The sequence below is a fragment of the Cydia splendana genome, chromosome 3, assembly GCF_910591565.1.
Source record: "Cydia splendana chromosome 3, ilCydSple1.2, whole genome shotgun sequence".
In the NCBI taxonomy this organism is placed as follows: Eukaryota; Metazoa; Arthropoda; class Insecta; order Lepidoptera; family Tortricidae; genus Cydia; species Cydia splendana.
This window is the reverse complement of record NC_085962.1, coordinates 9,724,956-9,740,915: the sequence shown is the minus strand read 5'-3', so window position 1 is coordinate 9,740,915 and position 15,960 is coordinate 9,724,956. Positions and strand designations below refer to the sequence as shown.

At 37.9% G+C, this 15,960-nt stretch overlaps 1 protein-coding gene across 2 annotated transcripts in view; it reads right to left on the bottom strand.

Annotated features, from left to right (window-relative positions):
- LOC134806492 (protein O-mannosyl-transferase Tmtc3) overlaps positions 1-4,944 on the bottom strand; it is a 161,036-nt gene extending 156,092 nt beyond the window's left edge. For both annotated transcript variants that reach the window (XM_063779763.1, XM_063779764.1), the window contains exon 1: positions 4,249-4,944. In XM_063779763.1, coding sequence (XP_063635833.1) covers positions 4,249-4,551 — 303 coding nt within the window. In that variant the 5' untranslated portion in view covers positions 4,552-4,944. The remainder of the gene's footprint in view (positions 1-4,248) is intronic.
- Between the last annotated feature and the right edge of the window lie 11,016 nt (positions 4,945-15,960).

Below are 15,960 nucleotides of genomic sequence, written 5' to 3'. Positions count from 1 at the left end.
CTCACGCGGCGCGCGTCATGTAAAAAATGGGTAAGGAAACCTTTGTGTTTCAACATCTGATACCTTAGTAATAAAATAAGATTTTACTCGTTTCTGAATTATTTATTATTGGACGACATCCGACGAGTCCGTGCGATTATATTCGTATATAATCGCACGGACACCTTATATTATCGTCACATAAGCGGTTTTGTACCGATGGCTTTATTGACGTACCCATACCTACGGCGATAAGCTTTGCCCATCATATCATGAAAAATTTTATTCAATTATTTTATATTACATTTAGTATCTTGTTCAGAATAGAACCTAACAACAAATTCAGCGTCTGGCGCAGTAAAAAATATTACCCGTTCTTTAAAAACTTTCAACAAACTTGCTTCCTTGATAATATTATATCGAGAGGAGCTTGAAAGTTGCACTACAAAACAGCCTCTTAGCTTCACGATAAAAAAAACTTGTCGCTGGTCGTTGTCAGTACTGAAAGTACTAAAAGTTAGTCAACAAAAACTGTATACCGAAGCTTCAGTTGGAACGTGGCGAAAAACTTGTTCCATGACGTTGATGGATGCGAGCAGCTAACGCGCCAACGGCCATTTTGTAAGCGGAAGGTAAACTGGCAAAGCGTACGGGTTTTAAACTAACAAAAAAAGCAAAGCTTTAAAAAAATTGTCATAGTCAAGGTCGTAATTGAAAAACAATTTTACAAAATTGAAGAAGCTATTGTGACGCATTTATTCGCTTTTAATCTCCGATGTATTTGATAGGTCATGAATTGTTTTCAAATGATCAAACTAGAGTTAAGCACTTTCACCGACATTACATTTAAATTCAAATTAGGTATAATATTGTACACCAAACTATGATTATGGAATGATGCTTTATTAAGGAAATAAAGAGGCATTTTTATTTTATTTATTATTCTCCGATGTAAACAAAAGTTAAAAGCGTGGATCATTTTGAATATCTCGCCCGCATATGTAGCTACTTTTGCTGCTGACTGTACATAAATCATCCCCTTTGTTTGCGTCGGAAAAAGTCAATTTTGTATACAAACTGACGTGAAAGCGTCTCGGGCTTTATACTCAATGGATAGTAAAATGGATTAAAACCAAATTACATTATTAACACGTAGTTGTTCGTTATTTATTTCCTCTGTGAGTCTTTAATACTGTGGTGTCTGTGGTTATTTAATTTATATATTGAAATGGGAATTCACAGGCGGCGCTGACAGGATTCTATAGCGATAGCGTATGCATATTGTGTGGCCAAGCCTTAATCCAAACGCTGAGGTGAGCAATTAAAAAAGAGCATGTGATACATGTATACCCTTGGTTTACTCATTATTGCTTTACCGGGTGTATAATAAAACAGCTTTTAAAAGATAAGAAACTTATATTGTTAGCTTCAACTCAAATTAAAATTACATGATGGTCATATTGCTATGGGATGACAGACGTTTTCCTTGTGTTGTCACATTCAAATTAAATGAATAATGTGGCCAGTTTGAGAAATACTTTTCTATACAAACTGTGTGTTAAAAATGATCTTATGTTTAATATTATTGAACACCGGGTAAATCGTAAAGGTGTCCAAAATTCGTTTGCCTAGTGAGTGTATAATCTATTAGGGAGAAAAAAGCTCTACTCGTATCTGTAGGTAAAAATAAAATAAGCAGCAAAAACTGTAATTAGGGGTTCGACTTCGAAACGCGCTATTACCTAATGACAATGAAGTACGTAACTAAGCACCACGTTAAAATTCTTAGTTATAATAAGACGAGAAACCTAAAATACTAACTCAGCGACTAGTCGCTCTTAAGTCCGCTGAGTTACATTTCTGTAAAGTGTCATTCTATGGAACTTGCTAACTATGTAAACAAACCGCCACATTGAAATTTCAAAAATGATGAATTTACTAGTGACTTTTGTTTACATAGTTAGCAAGTTCCATAGAATGACACTTTAGGTTGGGTTACGTAAACACGTACCTATATGAAGTTGCGAAAATTTGAATCGTAAAAATTTCCTTGATATTTCTGACGTATTAGCATCTAATATTAAATACATTTTCAACTTTTAAATTAAAAAAAAAAGTTGCGTTCAAACGCGCTACCCCCTACCAATCACTATAGTAGATAAGACCACAGTGTCAATTTGCCAGTAGAGGCTCAACTCAACGTGCTTTGGGGGTCCTCAATGCGCTTTAATCCCGGCCCCGAGGATGACATCACGAACGCCTGCCATTCATACTCTTAATTAATCCAGGTAAGACTCTGGAATAGGCTGTAATATACAACAGTGAGTCAGCCACCGAATATCCATTGAGTTGTCATCTCTAATGCTTCGAAGTCTTTATTAGACTAACGATTTATAAGGCGATATCGTACTTAGTATAATTACAAGCTAATACGTAACATAATACGTAGTATAAATACTTAAATAACTAAAAAAGATTTCTCGTAATCTATATAAGTATTTATAAAAAAAAATTCTCGACGAATTGAGAATCACCTTCTGTGAGTAAATTTTTAAGTCGGCAAGAATTGAAATACCTATTATTACCTATTAGTTGCCTAATTACTCGTTAGCAAAAAGGTCAATAAGCAACTGTGTCGTGGGAATCACGTCATATGTATTTGTTTTCTGGCCTGAAACATGTATCCTACAATTATTACTTATACGAGTATTTTGTACAGCAGGTACATAATAATAATAAAGGTTCTTAAAATTCAAGGGCCGAAATTACAGACAAAGTCTAGTTATTCTTTTTCTAAAACAGCAGCAAACACCTAAAAGATGATAATTAAAAACCTATCTATTTAGGTACAAGAGTAAATCAATTTGGATTGTAGATCTTTGTCTAGACGTCAGCATTAAGAAGAAAGATTAGCTGATCAGGGTTTCAGGTTTGAGAATTTTAGGTAAACAAATATCTCCGTCGCGCTGACGGGGGCGGCTCCTGAAGTTAGTGCGATAAGGACAACTGAAGCGTTGGCGAAAAATCTGCATAAAAATCTCAGTAAGTAATCGAGGATTCGTTGTCCTCCAAAACTTAACCAATCGTAACGAAATTTTGGAAACGGAATGAGAATGTAATTATCTGTGTCTGACCGTTTTGATTTTTTTGCGGTTATTGTCGCCGATTTTGTAGTAGGCGTCTGTTTACGGCGTATTTATTTTGCCGTTTTTAGCGCTGTTTGAATAACCTAGTTCTTATAAAGACAAGAATACCTACCTATCAAAAAAAGCAACGTACAGACACAGGTAGGTACCAAATATTGAACTCATACCTATTTTTTTTTATCTAGGGCCAAAATCCAGAGAGGAAAATGTCGAGAAAGTTTGTATGGAAAATGACCACTAATCTTTCCCCTTAAAAAATACAACAGGTTGTGGTAATATGCATAATAACACTGCTATTATGGTCCTATTTTATAGACGTAGCGTCGGCTCGCCCCACGCGCCGCGCTTCTAATGAAGTTGATTTAGATATCAATGGCAGTCATTTAATTGACAGATAGAAGTGCTGGAATAGAAAAAAATATTGACAAAAGAAATTGAAAGTTTATAATGGCTACTGACAGAAAACGGACAGATTATATCCGTCCGAATCTGATCTGAATCTTTATCTGATAAACGACACTACAACGAAACAAATTCCGTTTTTTACAATCTGGCTAGTACCTATTCGTAGGTCAGGTCAGACATAACGTCTCGTCTGAAGTGTCTGAACGTGAACTTTGAAGACAGTCTACGAGTACTGTGTAATTGTTTTTAAACTTGTGTTAAATTCAATCCATCGGTGGTAGTAAAGGCGTCCAGACGGGAACAATTTTTCGCCATTTGATTAAATCCGTAAAATATTGTCTTATCATATCAGGCGGTGCGGACAATTTGGCACGCCGATTTTGACCGCCGATTAGGAATGACCGATATTACCTACTTATATACTTACCGATAAAAATATGGAGGTGCGGACGCAAGAATACCATTTTGTGACGCTAGTATTCGCTTTTGGGGTATTTTTTTATTTAGAGCGTTCAAATATCACCATAAATCTAAAATTGGTGATTAAATTAATTTCTTTTCTGTGACCAAATTGACGCCAAGTTCTCATCTGGTCTAGGCTTTTATTACCTAATCATGTGCTAATCATAGCTATTTGGGATTTTTTATAATAATTTTTTGCATGATTTGAGAATATCAGATTAATCAAATAGTATTAAACTTTAAAATACCTACTTACCTTATGTATGGGTGTTCCCCAAAAGTCGTTCAGGAAGATGTTCGAGATTGGTGTCTGAGGTCTCAAGTCTCTATTTTCTTTTATAGCATTGATATCATCGAACACGAAACCGCAGTAGAGGCAGTTGTGGTAGACGACGATGCAGGTGAGGATAAGCACGGCGCCGAGCCCTCGGCGCGGGGTCTCCGGCCTGCAGTCGGGCACAGGGGCCGAGCTCGCCAGCCGCCGGCGGCTGCGCCCGCTCCTCCTGCTGACCGCAGACACCACTCCGCCGAACCGACACACTCCACTCACGCGGTCCATTGTGAATCACTTTGACATCCTATATTAAGTACTCCCTCCAGAACAGCCCAGCATCAGATCCTGCCATAGTCCATCGAACCGAAGCTGAAACGTTCGCAGGACCGCGGCACATTAGGTGCGGATTGGCAAAACACGATCACAAACGAAAACGAATCTGTTTATACGGGAATTCTCATTGGAAAACGCTAAATATTAGCCGATCTAATTTAACGAGAAGTTTAAACGCGCTACATTATTAATGTTTACGATGTCGCGGTGCACATGTCAAACTGACTTTCGGAATCATTGGATTTGACATTTAAGTGATCGCAACGACACGACCAACGTGAACACGCTCGCTCGTCCGGCCGGTCCGCCGACAACTGCCGAAAGGCGACGAGCGAATGCTGCGACGAGTCACGTGACCAGTCGTTTTACTGCGGGTCGTTTTGAGATGGCGCATGCGTCTCGCGAACTCTGTGAACTCCGTTGGCCCTGCCTGGCTGGCGGCAAAATTGTCGCAAGACTGTTGTCTGTTGTGACGAGTTCGACCCCTTAATAGAAATTAGAAGTATAACACTTCTTCTAATAGGCATCTATTTTATTATTACTAACAGATAGTTTATAAGTTTGCTCTGTTTGCTGTAATTATCAGGATTTATAGGTAGCCATATAAAAAAGGTCAAGTTGATAACCTCCTCCTTTTTCTGAAGTCTGTTAAAACCTATAGGTACTTACCTACCATACTTAAACTATTTTATAAGATTCCTTAAAACTTGCTATCACTATACGATACCACTGTAAGTACGTCTAGCTAGTTAGCCGGAGTGACGGCTAACAATAATAACAAATACCTACCTACCCATCATATGTTATCATTTGTGTACCTACTTATTTTTCAGATATCTGTGAATCAAACAAAAATAAATAATTCCTCACGAACTCGATTAAATCCATCCGAAAACAATTGAATAATGGCGAACAACAACTACCACGTTGCATGTTGACTTAGGTAGGTAAGGGGTCATCCATTAATTACGTCACACGTTTAGGGGGAGGGAGGGGGTCAAGAAAATGTGACATATTGTGACATGGGGGAGGGGGGGACACAAACTTTGTGACGTCACTTTAACTTCATCAGTAACCGAAATTTTCTTTTAAATTATTTTATTCGCTGTACATTTATATAACAATTTTTTAAAACGATAATCGTTTTTATTCTTTTAATTTTCTTTCCTAAGCAGTTTTGGGTTATAAAATTACTAATATTTATATCGTCAAAAATATTTTGATAAAATATTAATAATACTTAGGTACTTACTTAATTCGATTTGGCGATTTCGTAGAAAAAATGTGACGTCACACTAGGGGGGAGGGGTTTGCCAAATGTGACCAAATGTGACAAGGGGGGGGGGGAGGGGTCAAAAAACCTAGAAATTCGTGTGACGTAATTAATGGATGACCCCTAATTGACAAACGGCAAAATAACATTCGATAAATGAATGAAATACCGGTTCACTATCAAATAAAATAAAACTACAATCAGCACCGTTAGTTGAGTGCAGGGGTACACCGTAATTTGATTAGGTTGACCCCACGTGTTCGGGAGCGCATGTCTGGAGGAGGCGGGGCGGGGCGAGGGGAGAGTGAATGTTGATGACGACATTTGGTCGGGGGAACCGGGAGAGTCGGGACTCCGGGTGTCGACCGGATCGGGAATCTTCGACTTCTGTTACGCGAAGATCCCTGTTGCCCGCAACTATAGTTCCGTATAATTCCGAACAGTGAACAACTTGTATTTGCCTCCGCCCTTGATACAGTCTAGTCGAGCCCGCACTCGATTCCGCGTCAATAAGCCCCCGATAAAAGATTTTCGCTGTCATTGGGTTCGTTTGCTTTAAATCACAAATTTTATTATAAGATAAATTCTGACTTCGCGGAATTATTCAAGTTGAATTTATATTTGAATGTTTGCGGTAAATGGAAAAGCTCTGTTTTCAGAAGCCTTAAACTTTTTAGTAAATTTTACTACAATTTGTATTTATACCTAACAATAAAAAATAAGTTAAAAAACTAAGATCCGGCTACTGAAATATCACGCTCTATAAAGTATGAACCAAGATTTTTTTTAAAATTAAAATGATAAAATAGAAAATATTATGTAGGTACCTATGTATAGTCTGTCAAGCAAAGTATGTCAGTAGCAATGTACAGCAAAGTAAAGTAGGGTAACACTCAAATAGCAATATTGCGCTAAGACTAATAGTTCGCCCCGAACTGAGAACTCGCGGTTTGCCAAAAATTATATAGAGCGATTGACTTTGTTGCACCTACTTACTCGTATAGTTCGACATAAAATAGTAGAAAATCATTTTAAAAAAATAACCGACTTCTATGGGGGCCGGTGAAAGATTATTGTACATAGATGGTGCACTATGTAGAAAAGGAGGTAAAACCACCCACTTTTCTAGTAGGAAGCATTTCGTTTCTGTAAGGGTCGCCTCACGAACCCACTTCTTTGATAGCAGTTCTGTTCTGTGAGGATTGCAGTTCGAACCTAACCAAAACCACTTTTCTAGTAGCATTTCATTTCTGTAAGGCTCGCAGTTCTAACCTAACCTAACCCACTTTTTTTCGGTTCTGTGAGGACCGCAGTTCAAACATAACCTAACCCACTTAACGGCGCGTGCGGTGCGGTGTACGGGGGTTTGAGCGGGAGGGCCTAGTAAGTTTGGCATCATTATACTTTATACCTACATTTTATGGTAAGTACCGTAGAGTTTCGTATCTTTGCCTGCGCTACCTATTTTCGCCTAGTTTGACATAAGTTGCCATTAACAAAATGTTTCTAATGCAAGCCTTACATGAAACTGCTAAATACAAAGTATTTTTTACGGGTGTCAACATTCTTCGAACAATCTGCGGCTAACTTCACACAGTTGACCTTTAGTGAGGTTTTTTCGTGACACCGACCACACGTTTTTTTGAACCAGTGTTTTAACTTCAGTTTTAAACGGTGATTTGGACCCGGTAATGATAAACTTTTTACATGATTATATCCTATAACTATTTCTATTTCATATAAAACTATTATTTAATGGCTAGCTTACGTTTAGAAGTCACAATTGGATAAAACATTAGTGAGGGTACTTTGCGTCCATCTTGTTGCCAAATTTCGCCTACCCCTAGGGTTGACAAATTTTTTGAACCACATTCATTGGTGGATGACATTACTTGTTTCCAAATCTAAATATTATCTTATGTTTGGTTATTTTAGTTTACGCTATATGCAAATGTTTATTTCTACTCTTACCGATGTTGAGTAGGTACCAAATAGGTATTTTTATATTTTTTATGTCTCACTTTGTGTAAATAAGGTTGATTTGCTGTCAATTACGATAATAACAACAATTTTGCAACAATTATACAATTTTGTTAAAAATAATTATTTTTTTAACTTATAAACCATTACTCCCCTTTATTTGGCATGTTGGTTAATTTTTGGCAGCCCTAGCTTCATTATAGAAAATGTATGAAAACAACTTCAGACTGATACCAAACTTCGCCTAGTACCCCGTTTTTAAAAAATATGCCTAGTCTGGTGTAGTTAAGGTTCATAGTATATTAGCACATTCCAAGGAGATACGACTTAACATGTGTAAGTCACAGAATAGTAAGTATTAGCGGCAAGGCATGCCATAGGCGAAGATTGGGAAAAATACCCAACAATCGCCTATTGCCTTTGGGGCCATTTATTACCAACTTAACCAATGAAATTCTAAGTTTTAGTGGTGTATACTGATAGTTGGGAGTACTAAAAAACATTTTTTCGTCTTAACGGATTAAAATGCTTACAAATTTGAGAGATTTTTTGGGAAAAGTGTCAAAATCCAGGCGAAGATACGAAACTCTACGGTAATCATAGTGGTTTAGTTAGAGATTAGGTATCAGTGGTTTTCCGGGGCAAGGTCCGAGTCCGGGTCCGAGTCCGGGTCCGAGTCCGGGTCCGTGTCCGGGTCCAGTTCCGGGTCCAGGACCAGGACCAGGTCCAGGTCGAGGTCCAGGTCTAGGTCTTGGTTCAGGTCCAAGTATAGGTCCAAGTCCGGGTCCAGGTCCGGGTTCAGGTCCAGATAAGAGCCCGGATCCGGGTCAGGTCTGGCTCCAGGGCCAGCTCCGTCAAAATCGAAATTCGAAATCGCCAAACGTGTAGTCATTGAAAAGTTCTGTTCTGATCATCATCAGCAGTTCCACTTCATCGAATGCGACAGTTTTTAATGAAAATGCTTGATTTTCTGATGAAAATACAAAAATCTCTATACGCATGCCTTTAAGATTTGAGGAGTTCCCTCGATTTCTCGTGGATCCCATCATCAGAACTCGAGCTTGACAAAAATGTGGCTTAAAAACTTAACTTGCTGAACAAACATAACGAAGACGACAAATCGCCAAACGTGAACTATGCTTCGTTGAAGAGTTCCGTTCTGATCATCATCAGCAATTCCACTTCATCAAATGTCACTTTTTTGAATGTATGTACTTGATTTGTTGATAAAACATATAAATCACTATATATTATGTATGCCTTTAAGATTTGAGGAGTTCCCTCGATTCCTCATGGATCCCATCTTCAGAACTGGGTTTTGACAAAAACGGGACTAATCTGTATGCATATACATACGATCAAAAAAATAATTTTCAAAATCGGTCCAGTAATGACGGAGATATGGAGTAACAAATATAAAAAAAAATCACAATCGAATCTCCTCCTTTTGAGATTTGGAAGTCGGTTAATAAATGAGGGCGCCACTTTCTACGTAGCTGTCACATTTTTGACGTAGAATGCTTACACATGGCAACAATTTATAGTCTGTCAAGCCATTTCCGTCAATAGAAAAAACCGGCTAAAAATGTAGGCGCGAAGGGTTATCGTCCCATAGAAAATTTGAATATCGCGCCTTTTTCTACTGACAAACTTGTTTGACCGAACCTGAAGTATGGAAATTTTAGAGTTCCATTTTATTTAATTTCTACTATTTTATGTCCGTCTATAGGCGGCAATGGATCAAAAATCGCGTGGATATATTACAAGGTCTGTGGAGCCCTTAACTGATAATAAGATCTGTGGTAAGCCGAAATATTTCCTGTCAAATGTCAAATACCTATATTATGTTTATTTTTATCTTGCTAATTATTTCAAAATGGTAAATTTAAAAACGATATTATAAAAGTGCAAGCCGAGCACTTTCATTTGGTACCAAACTCGACCATACTTTCTTGCAAAAAGATGACCAGAATAGCAAGACCCCTCACAAATTGCTTTTTAGCCTTCTAACCCAAGTAGCACAGATAGCTCTATAACTACTCACTTTTAGTTCTATCTAACGCTCTGTGCGTATTAAGACACTTATAAGAGCACACTCGTGGTCCTACAGCTGTATAATAGATCTCAGTGATATTTATATAGCTTAGGGCTGATTAAAAGCTGCATTACGGCTCTGAAAACTACCATTAATATGCAAAGAGTCATATAAAGGTATATTTGCTACGACCCTATACAGCTTTAAGGGTTATCAAATGCTTTAACCGTTATAAGGTCTGTTTAGTGGATAAAATTACGCCATGTGCTGTATAAGGAGGTAATTGTGGACTTTTATTACGTTGACTTATTAAGGGAGCACAGGTGAACTATTATGAAGCTAATAGACGTATAATGGAACACATGTGGCACATAATACAGCTTGTCGCTTAACATGATTACCGCTAAGCAGCTTTTATTACACTGACTTTTAAGGGACCATGAGTGAACTAATATGAAGCCAATAGACGTATAATGGAACACAAGTGGCGCATAATACAGCTCATCGCTGAACGTGTTTACCGCTAAGCAGCTTTTATTGCGCTGACTTTTTAAGGAAGCACTAATGAACTATTATGAAGTCAATAGTCGTATAATGGAACACACGTGGCGCATAATACAGCTTATCGCTGAACATGTTTACCGCTAAGCAGCTTTTATTACGCTGACTTTTAAGGGAGCACGAGTGAACTAATATGAAGTTAATAGACGTATAAATGGAACACATGGGGCATGGGCATAATACAGCTTATAGCTGAACATGTTTACCGCTAAGCAGCTTTTATTATTCTGACTTTTTAAGGAAGCACGAATGAACTATTATGAAGCCAATAGACGTATAATGGAACACATGGGGCGCATAATACAGCTTATCGCTGAACATGTTTACCGCTAAAGCAGCTTTTATTTCGCTGACTTATTATAAGGGAGAACGAGTGAACTATTATGAAACCAATAGACGTATAATCGAACACATGTGGCGCATAATACGGCTTAGCGCTGAACATGTTTACCGCTAAGCAGCCTATTATACTACCATTGGGACTGTCTGCATAGCGGCTGTTTAAACGTTCACAAGATGCCTTATAATTGTTTAGAGGTTCACTCGTGTATCGAAATAACGACTTGGACTGTATAGTGGTTCACTTAAGTATCTTTGTCAGATATATAACAGTCGTATGCTGCATATTAGAATTTTAAAGGTTCACGTTGCTTTTTAACATTGACCGCCATTTTATTGTATATAACCTACAAAATTGAAATTGCTTTTCCAACTTTTAAGGGTAACAATAAGGTTTTGTGCCTGAGTTCTTAACCTAAATCATTAGTTTAGTACTTCCTATAACGTATTATTAACTTTTTATCTCATAATTCTGTCCAAACCACTGAAATAGTTTTTACACATAGCTTATTTATATCATTTATTTAAATAAATACTGTTTATTTTCGTGGCGCACTGAAATTTTCTTAGATAATGTATATATATAATGTCAATAAACTTGCATTCCCAAACATCTTTCTCGCATTAATATATAAAAGATCATGTACAAACATTTAACTAAACACTTTAACAAAATGACTTATGGTGTCGTTGCGCTTAACGTTTTTGTTTCAATATAAATATGTTCACCTCTGCGTTCGTCGTCACTATACGAAATATAATAGCTGATTTTTAAGGCAGAGGTGTAAAAGTATGTTATTAATTATCTTTTATTCAGCCCAACGTTAATCTTTCCCGGTATTAGGGCGCACATGTGACATATTAGCTGAATAAAGGGTAACTGGTGGTCTCTTACCCAGTCAATATACATCTCTTATAACTCCTGTTACCCCTTATAATTCCGTTAAATTGCTGCTACAACGCTCTTAAGTAGCTATGTGAACTTAAGGCTGCCTAATTTGTGCCCATTTAAGAGTTATAAAAGCTGAAAAGACGCTTATACAGCTCTTATGCAGCTTTTATATTCCAGCTTCAAGCGTATTCGGACTTCATTATGCGGCTGCTATACAGCTAATCTGTGCTACTTGGGAAGCTCTTCTAGCTCAATAACCCTTTGATCGAGCCTGCTCATAATTTAATGACTAAAATATAATGCCCTTAACTACACGTTTACCCAATTTAATTTAAATTAGAACAAATTTACTTAATTTCTTGAGTATCAAACTATCCTCTGATAGTTCAGCTTAAAAACATCGAAATGCCGGGACGTGCCCCTAGCCAGCCGCGTGTCCCAAGTCGAATGTAAGAACTTCGTTCGCTTCGCTCGCTCGTTCGAAAAGCAGCAATGTATATCGAACCAAAACATATAATTATCATAACCTCAAATTTTACAAATATTTAAGATCAACGAGCATGATTGGACATTGTAGGCACCTTGATTTTGCTTAAGTTCATGCACAATATTATTTAATATATTGGTATTTAATGGTGACAGCAAAATTTCTCTTGAAATAGCAACGATTCAGAATGTAAAAAAAACAAGATGGCTGTCATTCACGATCACGATCCACATTCCACAGATGACACGCGATTTTGGAATTATTCGAAAACAGTGTTGCTGACCCGCGATTTTTCTAATTTGCCGCCTTTTGCTACTGACAAGGTTTACTTGAACAAGTATATGTAAGTACCTATTCGCTTTTAAATACATAAATAAAACGTAATATATACAATACAATACAAATACTCTTTATTGCACACCTCATTACAGAAAACAATACAAATAATACAGGAAGAAGAGGTTAAACAACAGGCGGTCTTATCGCTAAAAAGCGATCTCTTCCAGACAACCTTTAGGTAACGGAAATTAATGAATTTATGTCAGTAGGTGTTTCATATTCAATACAAGAATTTTAGCACAGAAAAAACACACTACAAAACAATACTTATAACATACATTACTATAGCTCCATTTTAAATTGGAATACAGTATTCTTGTAGTAGTAGCCTTAAAATCCCATCTCACCCGCCATTCGTTCCTTCTCTCCCCATTCATAAACCCACTTTACCCGCGAACCCTACTCACCCCATTTTACGGTGCTAACTGTCAACATGTTGACAGTTACTATAACAAGCTTTTATCTCGCAACTTGTGTGTTGCTTTACAATGCGGGTCTAATTATTTTGTATGGTAATTTTTTTTAATTTTATTTCTAAGCAAAACTTTTCTCAATATTATACTTCTTAAGGTAAATACTTGACTACGAAGTAACTGCAAAGTGTGCCCGTATTGAATTTACACACTTTATATAAAAAATATGAAGATTTTGAACATGAGCCTTTTTATACCTTCTTCGACGCTTTTCGCCAGCTTTTCCAATAAAGCGCGATGTGTCAGCAGATTTCAGAGGTTGAGAATCTATTTAAAAAATGACGATTTTTCATGGGACGGAACAGTTTATCACGGGATTCTTTTATATTACTTACACGCTGCATTTTGTATGTAAGTAGAATGTTAAATATAAGGTAACGTGGGGTAAGACTATCACCGGGACCAGGACAAACACTTGTATGGCATCCTCATACTGTTTGTCTTGGCCCGAGCAAAATAAACTATGTTCTTCTTACCCCACCTTACCTGATGTGATAGATATTATATGTAACTTTATTTATACAGTCTGTTACCGGCAAGTGGGCTTTTTTTAAATAGGGTAAAGTAACATAGTTCTTTAACTTAACCATGACCTTAATTTAATGAATAAACTAAAATTCAGACTTTATTAACTTTCTAACAAAATTTTAATTGCCAGCAATGTGTAATATGGCGATTAGCCAGTTTCAATGTTTAGCAGTAACGCTTTGGTTTACTGCGACATAAACGCATATTGCTTGAGTCAGCGCAACCTAACGTGTAGGCAGGCATTTAGAGAATATACGTTCTTATACTATCACACATAAGGTGTTTGACTTCTACTCCTATCACCCTGTACGAAACAACATAACAAGTACTATCTTGTTATTTGATGGCGACCCAGACCAGCTAACCAACGAACTAATACTCAAGAAAGAAGAAAGAATCTACCAAGACTACAAAAGAAGAGGAGAACCAACGCAGTCAAGATCAACCCAGAAAACCAATCACACTTTCAACGCAAGAATCCACGCATTAAGAACCAAGAAAAAAGAAGAACCATCTAACATCAAAAATCGGAAACCACGAGAAATCAAGAAGAGCGAAGATCGAAGAGCGTTGTCCAGGGTTTCCCGGCTCGCAAATCAAGAGGTGTCCAGGGTTATCCCGGCCCACCATAATCATCGGAAGCAGAGCCAGCCAACCATATGAAGCGTCAAGCGAGTGCCACATGGAGGTGCCAGCTCGCCAGGCCGCGCCAACAGCTGCCAAGAATGCCGGTCGCGAACTCGCACCGGACCGGACGACGACAAAGCCGAGGACGGCCAGCCACGCAGCAATAGGATGTAAATCCTACATGTAATTTATTATTTTAATTCATTTTCTCTAAAAGCCAGCATTTTTTTCCAATTCAGTAGCAGTCATATTTAAATCATTCATAATTATTAAAGGTTGTCGCTAAACTCAATTTCGTTTCGAGCATAAATAATTTTCATAAGAAGTCATAATATAATATAAAAATTAAAAGTGTCGAATAGTGTCCTTAATCATGTATGTTGCAATTTGCAGCGCGTGCCACACGTTGTGCGCACTTCGACAGAAAACTTAAAACTAGGCCGCGAGACTTTGCCGCGAGTTAGAATACTTAGAATATTTCAATAAGCGATGAATGAAATTTGATACATCGCATGACGATTAAAGAATTAACTCAATTCAATAAAATTATTTAATTGTTTTTGAGTAATGATTAATACTTTAGCTACGTGTCGGACTGATCACCTGATATAGAGCGAAAGTTTAATTTATTACATCGTTTTTTTTTTGGAATTTTGGAAGTTAAATAATAATGTTTATTTTATAGAAAGCTTACAGTACGGTACAAGTTTGAGAAGTTTTAAGGAGTTTAGGCACATTTATTTATAAAATGTGACCTTATAGATAGAGCACTAGTCCTTCGTACTTGATCATAGTGTGATATACAGTATCCTCCGTGAAAGTTGTAGGAGACTTATTAAGTCTTAATGTATTTGTGTCTCTAGGTGCAGGCAGAGCCGTACAGCCTGGCCTGATATGCCGCTATTATTGTGTTTTAGGGTGACCATGCCCTTGGGTAACCAATCCCACGTATAGTTATGAAGTTCGGGTACGCACGGGAGCGTAGCCCATGATGTATTGATTATAGGGTAACCATGCCCTGGGTAACCATTCCCATTAATTATGTTAGGAGCTTAGGACTCCGTCTTAATACGGCATTAGTTTATTTTATTACGAGATTTATAGGGTACCGTAACTATAAACAGCGAAAGTTGAAGAATAAATATTTTAAGGTTGAATAGTAAATATTTTACAGTTCAAGAGTAACTGTTCGTTCCATCGGGTCTGGCATCGGGGTCTCCTGTCGAAGTTACCATCTTATGGATTGCCGGAGGGACTATGCAAATGGATCGCTAGCTTTTTGTCCGGCAGACGCATACGATACGAGCCGTAGTAGACGGAAGCTGCTCCGATAGCATGGACATTAACGCTGGCGTTCCGCAAGGTTCTGTGCTATCCCCAACGCTGTTTTTGCTGCACATCAATGACATGTTGTCTATCGATGACATTCATTGCTATGCAGACGACAGATTGGGGATGCCTATTACACAGGCCGTGCCAATATCCCTCGTTCTGTGGTGCTGGAGAGTCGTGAAAAGCTTGTGTCGGACATTGAGAGCACTCTATCCAGAGTTTCGGTGTGGGGTCGGGACAATTTAGTGCGATTCAACCCCACCAAGACACAAGTTTGCGCGTTCACCGCTAAAAAAAAACCCATTTACTGTGGTCCCACAGTTCCAAGGCGCAGCCCTTACCATGTCAGGGAGTATTGGGATCTTCGGTGTCGACATCTCCAGTGACGTCCAATTCCGTAGCCACCTGGAAAGTAAGGCTACGCTGGCATCCAAAAAACTCGGTGTGCTCAATAAAGCGAGGCGATACTTTACTCCGGGGCAAAGACTGCTGCTG